At 42.6% G+C, this 14734-nt stretch overlaps 1 protein-coding gene across 2 annotated transcripts in view; it reads right to left on the bottom strand.

The window, feature by feature from the left end:
- FBXO42 (F-box protein 42) overlaps positions 1–14734 on the bottom strand; it is a 92697-nt gene that overhangs the window by 40330 nt on the left and 37633 nt on the right. For both annotated transcript variants that reach the window (XM_034753184.1, XM_034753183.1), the window contains exon 3: positions 5654–5770. In XM_034753184.1, the coding sequence (XP_034609075.1) occupies positions 5654–5770 (117 nt within the window). The remainder of the gene's footprint in view (positions 1–5653; positions 5771–14734) is intronic.

Below are 14734 nucleotides of genomic sequence, written 5' to 3'. Positions count from 1 at the left end.
CCCACCAAAGAGAGCCACTAAGTCTGAATGAATTAGATGTAATAAAACAGTACATTCAACCACTGACAACTTCTCTCAGCAGGGGAAGCAATGAAACCCATCTTCTCCTTTCAGAAATGCCTCATTGTCTGACCTGTGACTTGTCATGCAGATCACCTGCTTCCTCTATTCAAAGCCCACAGAAAGGCCAATAGCTCGAATGCCCTTGGCTTTCACAGAAAAGTCCAGTGCATGAGCTGACCACACAGCAGGAACTGGGGATTTGCAGCTACAGAGCACGGAAGGACAATGGTCCAAGTCAACATCTTACACAGAGCATGATCATTTGGCACACACATACCTATATGCATATACATGCTTACAGCGTGTTCAAAGGCAGTGAGTATAATCAAATATTTTTTCTATTTCTCCTATTCTAAAAAAGAACAGAAGGGCTTAACATCTACCACACCCACGCAAACCTAAATTACCAATAACAGAACTAGTATTGGAACAGATTTTAGGGTGGGTGATATGATGCACCATCCTTGCATTATACTGTGTCTGTACCATTTCCCAAGCTCTGGCAGTTCACCTTGATGCGAAGCTACAGCACTGCTTGCTCTACAGTCCTAGGCCTCTCCCTAAGCAGAGACTGCCAAGGTTTGCAGTGGTTTGTGATGCAGGCCCATGTCTGATAAGGACTAGGCTACCACCACATTTCATTTTCACAGAGTGGCTCAATGTATATTCAAACCCCAGTCTCTACAGGTGAAAGGCCAGGGTACTAGCCCACTAGATCAATTTCTAGCCTCCCATAGCTTGTGGAATTTCAATCCATTAGATGCACGTACAAGTTTAACTTCAGCTTGTTCACATACAAAGAGATAATGGGAAAATACAAACGCATTCGAGGCAGCCTGAAGGATTCCCCACCAAACTGCAAACCAATCATTTGCTAATAGCGGCAGGTTAAGAGTTATTGAAACGCTTTCCTCCACCCCAATCCAAACTCTCTGCAACTGCTGCTTTCAAGCAGCATCATAGTGCAGCCAATTTATTATTTTTTGAAGGGAGGTGGCAGCATTCTTCTCCTCTATTTGGTTTTAAAAACAAGCTAGCCAGACAGGCACCATGACGTCCGCACAGTATGTATTTTAAACATAGACCAAAATAATTTAAACTGCGCTTTCCTGCCTCTCTTTAGCAAACCATTTAAAGCTTCTGGAAAAGGAAGGCAGCTCAATTTTATGCAAAAATGACAGTACAACTGAACATTCCAGTTGTACATATTTAAAGGGCCAGCATCAATCCACCAAGTAGGATTGACGATGAGGTCCATTAGAAGTAGTTGTGCTTAGAGCTTTTTGCTGGGCAGATGGCATGAGAATTTGAGAACTAAGGGTAGATTTTTCAAAAGCAACTAGGATTTAGGAGCATAAGTCCCACTGAAAGTCAAGAGGATTTGTGCTCCTAAAATCCACCATCACCACTATCACCATAAATAAAACAAAACCCTGTAAAACACTCCATTATATTTGAATACCTAGAGAGACGATCAACAGCACTGATTTCAAAGTTATCTTATTTTAAACACATTTGTGTTCTCTAAATTTTGTCTATTACTTCTATGCTACATCACAGCTTCTTATACAGTAGTCTGAGACGGCCAGCATAAGATCAGCGGACTATAACTTGGAAGGCTGGATTCAATACAGAAATCCCTTCAGAGCAAGGAAAGTGGTCAACTCGTTAACTTTACTAAATACAACGAAGAGCATCAAAACTCTGAGTATGCGTACAGCAGTTCCCTTAAAGGTCAGATAAACTTTCTTTATTTCTGTCTCACTTTAAGAGGAAGGAAAAGAAACGGGCTCTATTTATATCCAACTTGCATTTCCCCACCACCTTCCCAATGAAAATATTATTGCAAATTCTTTGTGAAGTCTCCTTAGTGGACCTGACTATTGGCGTGTAAGGACCTTTATATACAATGGTTTCCTTAGTGAAGGGTCCCAAAGCACAACAACAAACTGGTATATGTTATCTATACAGATCCCTTCACTCATCCTTGCAGTGCTGCAATTGCTGAGGTGCAATACAGCAGCTATTTAACAGTACATAGACATGGCATTGCAGGTTAGGACAGGAAATGAATACCACCACCACCACCAATTTAGGGAAGCAAAACACAGTTACTAGAGTTAGAATTTAGTGAAGTCACCAGGCCTAAACCCCTACTCTTATGAAACCATCTCTGGGTTTTTCCATGACCCTAAGTCATCAAAATCAGTTTCCATCTCTCGTGAAAGGCTGCCTTCCCAAGAGTATACTGAACTCCTAACACACTGCAGCAGTGGTTCAGTATTGACTCAGAGGAAATAATGCTATCCGCTAAATAACCAGCACCACTCCCTCCAACACCTGGGTTCTTAGAGCTCTCTTATCCATGCCTGACCTTGCTTAGCTTAAGAGAGCTGACAGCACCACAGCAACGGGTGGTAGCACTGCAAATTAAACCGCATGTTCCACTGGACCTACAATAACTGTTTAGACTACTTACATCAAAAGCAGGAATAGATTTAAACTGATATCATGTCAGTGCCAGTATAGACTACTGCTCCAGACCATAAGAAACTAAATCCTGCATACCTCTGCTTTGGCCCCCCCCAGCCCCAATATCTGCAGTGAAAAAATTCCCATGGTTTTACTTTATATATTAAAACTGTATTTGCCTGCTATCTTCAGTCCAAGCTTTCAACACAACTGAAAGCCAACAGGCAGAAACATATTTAATAATGTTACGTACAAAGAAAAAGACATAGCTGGTCTTGTTCCTATTATAGTAAGTCGCCATATGGGTGAAAGCCAATCTGACCGCTCTTGAAGCAAGCACCACTATAGGTATGTTTTTCTGAGTTTCTCTCTCCCTGTGCCCTTGTACAGGTGTGAACATACCCAGGGATGAACATACCATCTGGACTGCCGACAGCTATTCAGAATTTTCCCGATTAATATAACTATTAGCCAGTATTCTGGTAACATGCTTTACTACTGAGAAAAAAGATTCGGCATTTATAAGTCACTGCAGAACCAAGTATTCCATTGAGGGATCAATTTTTCTGGCATAACGTATTACATTCCTTTGCTGTTTGCCATGACCTTTTGATGTAGCGATGAGACCGCATCAGCCACTTGTGTTTTACTAGATGAGTCACTGCTCTATTGTAATTGTATATTTTTAGATTGTACTACATTTGTATAATAGGTTCTTATTTATTCTGATCAAGACAAAAGCAGTATGACTAAAGATTGCTTGAGTTTTATAATACACCTGGCAAAAGTCAGACCTGCACAATCTTTTTAAAAAAACAAAACAAAACAAAAAATCCATGCATTTTTTTCCCTCCAGGCTTTAATGTAGGAATCTTCAAAAATATGGAACAATTGATTACCTGGAAGTCAAGAACCAGAGGTCTCTTCACCACACTGAGACACTGTCCAAAAATCTGACCAAGGACAGAACCAAACAACTTAATTTGAAACAGTTTTTCTGAATACAAAACATCATTTAAAAAACCCTTTGAACTCACTGAGGGTTAAATTGGTGTGTGGGATGTGAGTTTAAACAGATACTACCGAGACTCTTCTCGGGGCACCCAGGGCTGAGAGTCACTTTATTACCACCTGCCTCCTACATGAGGGACTCTTGCCTGATCAGCTAGGCACAACCAGCACGTCAGCCACCCACACATTCTCCTCTGGGCTACACCAGCCCTCTTTGCCTGGCAGGTTGACAACAGATGCGCCCCAGTCCCCATGTCCCTACAAAGTGTCCCCCTGGAGTATCCAGCCCCTGATCACTGGATACCCACAGAAATCCCAGATTCTCTGCTCCAAAAGGAACACTGTACCAGTTTACCAGTTCTACCTTAGACCATTATTCCTGTATTATGCACAGCACTTGAGTTCAGTTACATAACAAAGGAATTTAAGAAAGAATAGAGATTCAAATAAAAAGCAGGGAGAGAGAGAGAGAGAGAGATGGGAACTATTGGTTATGTATAAAATGTCACAACCCGCATTCTAAAGCCTAAACATAACTACCAAGTTATCCTCCTGACTAACAAAGCTTCTCTCCCCCAAAGTTCTCTCCAGTGTTTTCAACCAAGCCTGGCTGAGATCCCTTTTCATGAAGCAAACTCGCTATCCATTTACTTCCTAGATGAAGGATGCCACAGTGTGTCTCTACACCCCAAATATACCAGGACACCTCTACAATTTTCAGCACTGAAAGAGAGGAACTTGTGGGGATTTTCACAGCTTATTTTTAGTAAAATATTCTCAAATTTTTGCTCTGGCAGGGGGTTTTATTGGGTTTGGCGAGTTTCACCCAAACCTGGAAATCTGTATCTAATTCCCTGGCTGCCCTCTTAGCCTTTCTACTAAAGGCAGTTAGTAAATAGAACAGTGTGCAAGTCATCTTCAGGTGGTTTACTAGCACTGGTACTTAAACCTGAGGGATATGGGTGTGTGCGTGGGTCCATACAAATTCCATATTCTGTGCATCACTCGTTTAATACACTATTACTTGGGAATATGAAAATGTTATGACTGACGACGCTCAAAATCCTACCACTCACTTTATATTTACCTTTTTAAAATGAAATCCTGTTCCCGAGAGCCATCTCCCAGAGGGGCCAGAACCAGAGATGTAGACGGATAGGGACTGAATTTTTGTTATTTGTTTATAATTGCCTAGCACAATAGGACTAGAACCTCTAGGAGCTACGGGAACACAAATGAATTGTCATTTGATTTACGTCCCCGCATGTGAACATTTTTCAGTTGTTAGAGAAATGTAGAGGTAGAAAGCAAAGATTCACTCCTAAACTAAGCAACATCCGTTGAGTCATTGGCTTCTGTGAACAAGTCATATCAATATCAAAAATGTGATTGCTTCAGTGCCTCTAATCTGCAATCCTGCATGCTTTATATGAAGTAAAATACAGCCTAGGCTCCTCCAATTAATGCAGAAATATGTAAACATCATCTACTGCAGCAACCCGCAGATGCCAAGCCAGCTGCCATGTATAGGCTCCAATTCATTAGCTCTACCCATGTCACTGCACCGAAGTCATTAGACTCAAGCTTCGGTCATTTTGACTGCAGAAAGCTAAAAGGGACTGAATATTTAAGAAGAAAATTAGTTAAGTCTAAGGGTTGGGGTTTTTAAAAGTGCCCAAATGCCTTAGGAGCACACATCCCCCTGACTTTCAATAGGAGCTGTGCTCCTAAGTCACTCAGTCACTTTTCCTCTTAACTTAGCATCAGAGTGTTCACCACCACAAATGGTTTATCATGTATCTATACTTGTAAATAAAATAAATTAAAAATAAAATAAAAATAAATAAAATTAATTAAAATGTAATTAATAAATTAAAATTTTATTCTATGTATTTACTTGTATACTGTTTGTGTTGTCAGAACAGCATATTACACATACATTTACCTTTTACCCAATTATAGGGATGCGCACTACTGCTACATCTTGGGTCAAAGTATAAACACCTATTATAAATACTCTGCAAACATGACAGTAGCTGCTAGGGGTGGAACCCACTGAATTACTGGATTAGCAGAGTTCATATTTCCTTTCTAAATGTGTACTTACTGTGTGAGAAGCGCTGTGTGATTGGGGTTCCAGGATAGGGATACGTGCGACTCTCCCATTGAATATTTCCTTCTTGGACCGCCTTGATAAAGCCGTGATAACACTGATGTGCCACACCTAGAAAAGGGAGAAAACAATACTTTAGTCTGCTTCTGGCACAAACTTATTGTCACAAGACTAGGAAGGAGTTGTTCCTCCATGATCGGCATTGCACAATTCCCAAAGGAAAACAAAACCCATAATACTCCTATATTAGGCATGGGTTAAGTCACTTGTCTTGATGAACAAATAGTCCAACTCAGTATGGCAAATGCTAAGGGAGCAACAGGAATAAATGACAGTGTATCCATTTCTCCTAGAAGCCATGCATACTTGACTTCTTTTTGCAATTCCAGGTCGGGGAAGAAAGAAATAATTGCAGTTTAATGAATGGAGGTCATAAGTCTGGTAATGGAGGAGCAGCATGGAAGGTGTAAGAGGCAAGTCCTTGCATTCTGACAAAAGGACTATAACTGCTCCACTGCAGGCCCCCAGAGGATTCAAGAGCGGAGAGGACAAACAATTCAAAGCCAGTGAGTGGGCCCAAAGGGGGTAACTGGTTATAAATGATCTGCACAATTTTTCTGTTTTTAAGACTTCAACAGGTTGAGGACAGAATAACCCTTTTGTGTAATCTAATCACGTACACAGTGTCTGTATCGGTTAGCCTCTCCTGTCCAAAACCTGCAGCTAGTTAGGGTAAATTACCAGCACTGTAAGCTTACCATGTTCTAGAGGAGTTTGATTCAGAGGCAAGTGCTTAAATTAGAGTCAAACAGTTTAGAGGGCTCAACAGCTGAAGACAGTGAGAATTTGGAGCTTTGGGGGATTATAGGTCAGTGTGCTAAACGCCTGGACTACAGTTAAGGAGGGTCTCTGCAGAGGCGAAACATGGGGGAATATACAAGCTGGTGAGAGATAAATGTATTGACAAAGAAGCGAAGTGTAACAGTGGCAGGCCCAATGAACCTCCCTCAAAGCACAATGCAACACCACTTCATCTGCCAGCAGGAGCCAGACGCTGGAGAGACCAGGTGAGAGATGGATGTCAGAGATGTCTGGTGTCTATAAATATCTTTTTGCATTGGTGGTGAATAGGGGCTTAGTACACTTTGGGGCATTAGAAAATAGACCTCTACCTCGATAGAACGCTGTCCTCAGGAGCCAAAAAAAAATCTTACTGCGTTATAGGCGAAACCGCGTTATATCGAACTTGCTTTGATCCGCCGGAGTGCGCAGCCCCGCCCCCCCCCGGAGCACTGCTTTACTGTGTTATATCCGAATTCGTGTTATATCGGGGTAGAGTTGTAGGTGTTTTAAGATAAACAATGCCTGTGTTCTATGCTGCCACACAAGTCTGTTGTGTCCTAATCACCGCGCATATCGTCTGTGCACAACTGCTTCTTTGCCAGATGAGCATCTGCCTGTTTGTTGAAATGAACCTTTGAGGAGTCACAATACATTATAATGAAGTTCTCCGAACATATTGGCTGCTATTGGCAACATGATTTTAAAATAAATTTACAATTAAACATTCCTATTCGAACATACCTTAATTAAAATCTGTTCATTTCTCACATTACTAAAGGGGAAATTTAGCCTCTTTGCCTGTGGCCACAAAGACCCCCCATGCAGAGCAGGACCAGAACCAGAGCTGCTGGTTCTGTATGTGGGGTGCGGATTTATGCTGAGGGATTTGGGATGGGGCGCTGGGGATCCACCAGACATTGCCCCCAGTGGAAGGAGAAGTGTCTACTAAAGCCTCAGGGCTGCAGTAGCTGTCACAGAGCAGCCTGGTAGATGGTCCAAGGCCTGGAAACATCCGCTCCTGCCAGTATTCACAAAACCTCCTGTACCAAGCCACAATACTTAAGCCAGATACAAGAGGAGAGGATTTAGCTCTTAGAGAACCTTAACGTTAGCAAACAAATACCAGATCTGCCTACCAAGGAAATAGCTCACTGAGAGCTGGATTCTAGCTTCAGTTATGCACTGCTGTCATGGAGACTGGTCTATGCCCCAGACTGTCTCCTGAGAGTGACCCCTTCAGTTTGCTAGGCCCCAAGGACCCACAGTGTTCAACAGGGGCAGGCCTGTGGCCTCCAAGGTTGGGCTGGCGGCACCAGCATTCCCAATCTCTCTTCATGGCTCCGTGCAGCAAATCCAGCCAAGCCAGACTCCGGCTGGAGGCTTGCACTGTGACCTTTCAGGGCACAATGCTCTCAGGGGGTATGTCTACACTGCAATTAGACATCCGCTGATGGGTTCGCAGGGCGTGCAGTCAGAGATTTGAGGCCCCTCCCACTTTGCAGGGTCCTAGAGCCCAAGCCTGGAAGTCTACACCACAGTTAAACAAACCCACAGCCTGAGCCCCACGAGCTCATGCCAGACTCAGGTTTTTAATTGCAGTGTAGACATGCCCAGGGAGTATTTACAGTGACACAGGCAGTCTTTTCAAAACAAGGTAACCATTTACTAGTCACCTGGCACACGATCTGAAAGTCCTTAGGCTACAGAAATAACGGTTAAAGCACAGTCCATCTTGGTTAGCCCAGAGGCCCAGCCAAGCCGCAACAAACCCAATGTTCAGGTTCTGTCTCTCAGTCTGACCTCCTTAGCCAGGGCTTGTCTACACTTACGGTACTGCAACGGCACAGCTGCGACACTGTAGCGCTTAGCGAAGACACAACCTACACCTATGGGAGAGCCTCTACCGTCAGCATAGGTACTCCACCTTCCTGTTGCCATAGCACTGTCTACACCGGGAGTTAGGTCAGTATAACTGTGTCACTCAGGGGTGTAGATTTTACAGTAGTTATACCGACGCAAGTTTGTAGTGTAGACCAGGGCTCGGTTTCCAGGTGAGAGCCCCACGGGCTTCCTCCAAAAGCCAACACTTTATCCCCCACCTCTCTTTGGTCTCAGTTTGGGGCCTTGGTTCAGCCCATCTCCTGCTGGGTCATTGGTTGCTAGATGTCAATGTCCTGATGACTGGGTTTTCCATTGTCTTCTCAGACTTTCCACTGATAGGGGACCGGCCTCAGCCAGTCCTTTGTAAAGGCCCATTCAGGCTACGACAGCTAGGGGCGACAGACACAGAGACACACACCATCTCTTAGCCTGCCCTGAGAGCAAGTGTAGGCCAGGTTTACACTACAGATCTATACTGGTATAACAACATCACTCAGGGATCTGAAAAATCCATCCCCGAGAGATGAAGTTATACCGACCTAACCTCACCTCACCCCACCCCACCCGTGTAGACAGTACTATGTCGAAGGGACAGCTTCTCCCATCAACACAGCTACCGCCTCTTGGGGGATAGCTCAGTGGTTTGAGCATTGGCCTGCTAAACCCAGGGTTGTGAGTTAAATCCTTGAGGGGGCCATTTAGGGATCTGGGGCAAAAATCTGTCTGGGGATTGGTCCTGCTTTGAGCAGGGGTTGGACTAGATACCTCCTGAGGTCCCTTCCAACCCTGGTATTCTATGGAAGATTATGCCAATGGAAGAAGCGCTCTTGTCAGCTGCACTGATGCAGCTACGCCACTATAGCGCTGTATGTGAAGACAAGCCCTTAGTCCTTTCGCCCCCTACTAGGTAGCCATGCAAAATATAGTGGAAACTGAGGCACACATAGGATTAAAAGATATTTCAGAAGATTTTCACTTTGTCACAACCCTCTATCTCCTGCATTTAGGCAGCAGCGATTTAGAGATATGCCTGATATTAGAACCTTGCCCCTGAGAGCTGTCCTGGGTCCACATCTCCAGACAAAACAGGAGGATTCTTCAACTTATTGAACAGTTTTTCCATACTGCCCATAGCACAGGAATTGTAGAAAATTGATACCGGAAGTAAAGAAACACTAGGAGAAATCTATAGCCAGGAGAATTAAAGACAAGAAGAAGGATTTCTTTCAAGTATATGGAAAACAGAGCTCAAACTAACTTGATTACAAGTTTGGTTGATAAAGGTAGCATTGATGTAATATACTTAGATTTCTATAAGGCATTTGACTTGGTACCACATGACATTTTGATTAAAAAACCTAGAATATAAAATTAACATGGCACATATTAAATTGATTAAAAACTGGCTAACTGATAGGTCTCAAAATGTAAACGTAAACAGGGAAATAAGTGGGTATGGTTGCTAATGGGGGGTCCCACAGGGATCAGTTCTTGGCCCTACACTATTTATTATTTTTCTCAATGACCTGGAAGAAAACAAAATTGCTGATACAGTTTGAGGATGACACAAGAATTGGCGGAAATGGTAAATAATGAAGAGGACAGGTCACTGATCCAATGTGATCTGGATCATAAGCAAGCCATGCAAGTATTAACACAGCTAAATGTATACATCTAGGAACAGAGAACGTAGGCCATATTTACAGGATGGGGGACTCTATCCTGGGAATCCGTGAGTCTGAAAAAGATTTGATGGACATGGTAAATAATCAGCAGAACGTCAGGTCCCAGTGCAATACTGTGGCCAAAAGGGCTAATGAGATCCTTGGATGCACAAACAGGGGAACTTTGAGTAGGAACAGAGAGGTTATTTTACCTCTGTATTTGACACTTGTGCAACCATTGCTGGAATACTGAGTCCTGTTCTGGTGTCCAGAAAGATGTTGAAAAATTGGAGAATTCAGAGAAGAACCACAAGAATGATTAAAGATAGGAAAAAACATGCCCTCTAGTGATAGATTGAGCTCCTTGGGTCTATCTATCTTAAAGAGAAGGTTAAGGGGTGACTGACTTACCATCTATAATCCCCTAAATGGGGAACAAATATTTGATAATGGGCTCTTCAATCTAGCAGAGAAATGTATAACACGATCCAATGGCTGGAAGCTGAAGTTAGACAAATTCAGATTGGAAATAAGGTGTAATTTTTTAACCACTGGAACAATCTACCAAGGGTTGTAGTGGATTCTCCGTCACAGAATTTTTAAATCAAGACTGAATATTCTTCTAAAAGATCTGCTCTAGAAATTTTGGGGGGAAAGCTCTCTGGAGGTCAGACTAGACAATGGTCCCTTCTGGCCTTGAAATCTAGGACAGTGGAGATTCTAGAACTTGACAAGAGATTTTCCCCAAAATTCTTACTCAAAGTCCTGTGCTGGGGAAAAACAAAACAAAAAAAAAAAAAAAAAACCCTTAAGTATCATACTTGGGGATTTGTGGCAGGAAAATGTCAAACTAAAGCCCTAGATCCCTGGACAGTTGGTCCCCAGGAGGCCACATCGGAAATGTAACCTGAATTATATGATTTCAAAGCAGAGATATCCTGACAAACAGGAAAAATTAAGCATTAGAAAACAAACAAAGCATTTACCTCAAGTGACCCTCTCTGCATTGTAGGGTACAGGTGAGCAACTGCTTCTGCTATAGTCTATAGTAGCTGCTAAATTGACATGCCTGCTAAACAACAACTCCCCCCACCACACTCCCAGTGTTAAAGACTAACTAGTCACTCAAATGCATGCTGCCTAAAGACACTCATCCCTGTTGTACACAGTACGCCTCTCCCACATTCTTTTTCCGGGTGAATCACTAATTTCTACTTCATTCCAAGCTTCTCCTTTATACCTTTAAGCCATGGGAACTGCAAGAACAAACAAGCAGGTGACTCCACATCACATAGCAGCAGAGGGTGAGAGTTTCAGATAAGGGGCTAAACGCTGTGCTGCTTTAGGAGTGCTGGAGAAGGGTTTGTTACCTCCCATAACTTGATGTGCTGAAAGAATTTTGCATTGTTCGCTTCCAGAAGGGCTCCATCTGAACTATGACCTGTCAAACTCAGAAGCGATACAGAGCTTTACATGTTCAAAGAACTCAGCAAACATCCATTCTCGACCTTCCCAGGAGGTAGGCAAGTACCAACCGCATTTTACAAAAGAAGATCGCACAAGGTGACTTCCAGGCTCCCCACAGAGCCAGGTACACCTACCTTCTTCACTTTTCCTGCCAGCAAAGAGCCAGCAGTAAGTTTTGCACATTGCTGTTAAGCTCCAATCTGCATACTACAACGGCCAGCACACAGAGCTCCAGAGACACAGAAAACCCCTGCCCCAGAGGGCTTAATCTAAGGGTATGTCTACACTGTTCATGTTACAGCGCGGCCGCGGGAGCACTGTGACATGGGCAGTGTAGTCACGCTATCGCCGGGGAACAGCTCTCACTGCGATAAAAAATAACCACCCCGAACGAGCGGTGGTAGCTTTAAACGCCAGCAATAAAGCGCTGTCTATACTGGCACTTTTCAGCACTAAAACTTTTGTCGCTCGGGGGAGTGTGTGTGTGTGTGTGTGTGTGTGTGTGTGTGTGTGTGTGTGTGTGTTTCACATTCCTGAACGCCTACAGTTTTAGCGCAGAAAGTGGCAGTGTAGACACAGCCTAAAAAAAAGACACAGATGAAGGGTTTGGGACAGCGATAAAACAAGCTAATGAGTATCGGGATGAATCAGCACAGTTATTTTTGTTGTGGTTGTTTTTTAAGGGGGGGGGAGTAAGCTGAGGGAGAATCGCAGCAATGTGTCCTCCCCATCCACTCAAAATCTTTTAAACAGAGAGATGGGGATTTGTGCTTTACCTGCAAGTTAGGTATTTTACAGAAATATCAGGTGGTGACAACAGCTTCCAGGCAGAGAGAGAAAACCTCTGCATTTCAGTGGCCCTCACCTCCAGGAGACCAAGCAGGTGACATTTTCAAACTGCCAGATAACGTGGGAGAAGGTGTAGAACTCCCTGCTCAGAGAATGTAGCACAGGTCATTTAACGAACAGGACACTGACAGCAACTGCAGGCCTAAGACACATCCCACAGGTGTGACCAGGGGAAAAAATGCAATGAAAATAAAAATACCCTGTGTCCTATAAGGCAAGTTTGCCTTTTATAAGTCAGGTCTCTCTCCCCTGACAGCTCTCAGCCCTAATCAAATCCAATTCCATCAGTACAGTATTTACTGTTTGATATTAATTCCCATGTATTCTGCACTGCCCTCAACTTACTATGCCAGAGATTTGTGTTTTGAAAACAACTGCCCTGTAGGATTCGGTGCATTTATCCAGTCCACCCTGGGGCAAATCAAGGCAATTTAAATATCAAGCAGGAAACCTTGATCTAAATAATTGATTTTCATCTTGTTTTGCATTTGTACTTTTTAGTTCGTTATTTTCCTAAAGAAAGGCTGATTCTCACTAGTTGATAACTATTAAAACATTCTGATTTTTCAATTATAGTCTTTGCACTAAATTTGGTGCTTCTTTTCACTAACCAGGCAGATACGCTTTATCTATATGATTTATTAAAGTAATTTGTAGCTTAACCTACACTTATTCAGAGTCTTAGTTTATTATATTAGAAAATGAATTGAATTAGAAATTGAAGTGAATGCTACATTTCTTATTTACTAGATGAATATTTTTCTTTGTGTCAGGCTCCGTTTGGATGAAAATTTGAGAATTAAAAATGCACAAAAACAGCATTTAGGGTTTTTTTTGTTTTGTTTTGTTTTTTAAAAGTAAAAAAAACTACCTCAAATGTGCTGGATACATAAGAAAAAAGTTTATCAGAACATGTTTTGAATTTAAAACCAATTTATTCAACAAAGGCAGTATTATCTGTAGTTAGTGAACTGAACTGATTGTTTCTGGTCACCATGTCCTTTGGGATTTTAGAACTAACGGATCTCAACCTCACATGTAGTTTTCCTGCTTTTACAGCTCCCAATTAGTTTTACTTTGAAACAACTGCTCATTGAACTGAACTGGCTGAATAAACTAAATGAAGAAAATATTCTCTCTGCACCTGCAAAAGAGGCTATTGTTGTCAAAAGCGGTTTTAGCCTTTTGACAAACTCTGGTTCCAGGTGCTTAGTCAGTGACTTCCACCAGTTCAGTAGTCTGTCTTTAAAACTTGTACAGCAAATATGTACTTTTTTTTAATTTAAATTACTTTTTAATCAGATTATAGTAAGATTAAGCCTTAATTTAGGTTGTAAATTTCAAATTTAATTTTAAATAGGTTTGTTTTTAATAATATACCTGTATTTAAATAAAAAAATCATTTTTAAACTAATTGATTTTTATCCACTCCTGGCCAGTCCTCATCATTCTAGTATCTGAGCATCTTGTGACCGGAAATACAGGTAGTGGTCGGGGACATGGGAGCATTTTGTTTCTTGGAAACAAGACATTGGTTGAGGCATCAGCTGCTGGGGAGGGGAAGCATCCTCTCTCCTTCGTTCTGGGCAGACAGAGGTGAATTGAAATTTGGGAGAGGGTCTACCTAATTCATTGTACTTTATAGGGCACCTATTGCTACAGCATCTGAATGTCTCTATCTTTAGAGTATTTCTCCTCCCAACACCCTTGTCAACCAGGTCAGTGCAGTTATCCACATTTTACAGAGAGGGAGCTAAGGCCCAGAGAGACTAAATGCCTTGCATAAGGTCACACAGGAAGCATGTGGCAGAGCAGGGGACTGAACCCAGGTTAGCAACCTAATCCTTAGACCATCCATCCTCTGCATTTGGATTCCTCATTATCATCATCCCAGCAAACCCTGAGAGGATCTAGCTTTCCCACTATACCTTATCCAATATCTACCTGTACATCCAAGACCAATAAAGAACTTTTGCTGGATGCTTCTGCTACAATGAGCAACACTGAAAGAATGCGGATATCAGGGCCACCCGGGGGGAGAGTGGGGGGTGCGGCGGCAAGTGGGGCAATTTGCCCCACGAGAGTTTTCAGGGCCCCCCATGAGAGTTTTCGGCAGCAATTCAACGGCGGGTCCTTCACTCGCTCCGGGACCCGCCGCCAAAGACCCCAGGCCCCCTGAATCCTCTGGGCAGCCCTGGGTGATATTTAAAACATCCGTATTATGCTTCAAAATTAGTATTACATTGAGGTAAACAGGAGTAGCTCATAGCCCTAGGGTATCTGCAGACACAGGCAGATATTACTACATCAGTTTACATGTAGTTCATATTATGAAGTTTATCTTCTAAACCACAAAAGCCAGCGACTTAAT

Source organism: Trachemys scripta, chromosome 19 (assembly GCF_013100865.1).
Source record: "Trachemys scripta elegans isolate TJP31775 chromosome 19, CAS_Tse_1.0, whole genome shotgun sequence".
NCBI lineage: Eukaryota > Metazoa > Chordata > Testudines > Emydidae > Trachemys > Trachemys scripta.
This window is presented reverse-complemented; position numbering and strand designations above follow the sequence as displayed.